At 36.4% G+C, this 1,725-nt stretch overlaps 1 protein-coding gene across 1 annotated transcript in view; it reads right to left on the bottom strand.

The window, feature by feature from the left end:
- The window catches only part of LOC107748970 (AP2-associated protein kinase 1-like), a 53,736-nt gene that overhangs the window by 29,177 nt on the left and 22,834 nt on the right, over positions 1 to 1,725 (bottom strand). The window contains exon 2 of the mRNA XM_016564008.1: positions 697 to 815. Within this exon, the coding sequence (XP_016419494.1) occupies positions 697 to 815 (119 nt within the window). The remainder of the gene's footprint in view (positions 1 to 696; positions 816 to 1,725) is intronic.

The following is a 1,725-nucleotide window of genomic DNA, read 5'->3' as shown; positions in this document are numbered from 1 at the left end:
TACGCACTATATCGGATTTGGATCGGTCTCGTCTGACCGATACCCCGATCAAACAGAAAATGCCAGTATCGGAGCGATACCGATACTGAATATCGGATCGGCGCACCCCTATTATAGACTAATATATATATATATATATATATATATATATATCTTATCTTATATCTATATATCTTGCATAGTCCCTCCTGAAAAAAAAATTTGAAATTCAAAGCTAGTTTGTCAATTTGTTCAGCAGTCAAAGCTAATTAAATTTTTGTTCATGGCCCATACTTGCTTGGTCTACATACCTCCTGAACACAAAGTCATGCCTGCATGAAATTTGGTAGCCATCATTTTGAGGGCACTCTAATTTTTGTCAAATTCCACCAATAGGGAGCAGTATAACTAAAATAACATTCTATTAAAATTCACAATTTTAGATGTATATTCTCTGCCAAATTTGGAGTTTGTGGTCATTTTCTCCCCTTTTCTCAAAGTGCTTGGGCTCTGATAACTGCTGCTTGTGGCGATATCTAATAATGAACATTTATTCATTTGGCAGACATTTTTAGCCAAAGCCACTTATAGAGTGCTCAGGGTTTATTGTATCAGCATGTGTATTTTCTGTAAATCTAAAACACCATTTTTAGTGGCATACTTTACCAGTTGACAAAAATAAATAAATAAAGATCTGTGTATAAGGGAATGTCTCACCATAATCTGAATTTCCCTCTTGCATACTTGAAGGTCATGTTCATTGTTGACATACATTCTCTTCAGCGCACAACGGACGCCCTGATGAGCCCTCACCAGAAATACGATAGCAAAACCACCTGTGGATAGAAAACCAACAGCCTGAAAATCTTTAAACACAGGACAGTTGAGCTACTGAGAGCTCACATGCAGAGAAAGGCAAATCCATCTCATTTGTGATTCAACAAATGTAACACAGTATCACAAGGAACACAGACAACCTTTGTCCAGGGAAATAAGGAGGTATTGGACACTGGTTTCCTTGTGCTATCAGACCAACCAGCAGTGGACACACAGTATATAATCATATTATTGATAGGTTAACCTCATTTTAATATTGTTACGTCTAACAGTAAGAGTGAGCACAAAAACCCTTTGACTGTGGAAATGCAACTGTCTGTCCAAATGAAAATTAATTGGTGCCTGATGATACATTACAATAACTAATGCTCACTTGGGGTTAGTAGTTTAAACAAATCTTTAAACAACTAAAACCTGAGATCTTGTTTTAACCCGTTTTCCCAAATACATTTTGCATGTATTTTTAGCTGTGCATGCATGGAGTCGTGCAGACACTGAATTTGAATATTATGAATATTTTGGAAACAATGACTGACTTTGTGAGGTTTCTCATACAAAAAAACAGCAGATTAGATCAATGCTGCTGTCAAAAACCAAGTTTCACCTCTGTACATTATTGTAGGATCTCTATGCCCCGCCTCTCTCAAAATAAGCTGATTGGGTGGAATCATGTGTGTGTGTGTGTGTGTGTGTACCTACTTAACCATATTTTGTGGACAAATTTGTACCCAAAAGTGAGCAAAGCCTGACAAAATCGGCCAACACCTCAATTTGTGGATGTCCACATTTGTAAAACTGTTATAAAAATAAAGTAAACAAAGTTTTTTTTTACTTTTGAAATTGTAAAAATGCAGAAAGTTTTCTGTGAGGGGTAGGGCTGGGTTTAGGTTAAAAAGTGTATAACTATCT

The sequence above is a fragment of the Sinocyclocheilus rhinocerous genome, unplaced genomic scaffold (assembly GCF_001515625.1).
Source record: "Sinocyclocheilus rhinocerous isolate Xijiao unplaced genomic scaffold, SAMN03320098_v1.1 scaffold470, whole genome shotgun sequence".
Taxonomy (NCBI): Eukaryota; Metazoa; Chordata; class Actinopteri; order Cypriniformes; family Cyprinidae; genus Sinocyclocheilus; species Sinocyclocheilus rhinocerous.
This window is presented reverse-complemented; position numbering and strand designations above follow the sequence as displayed.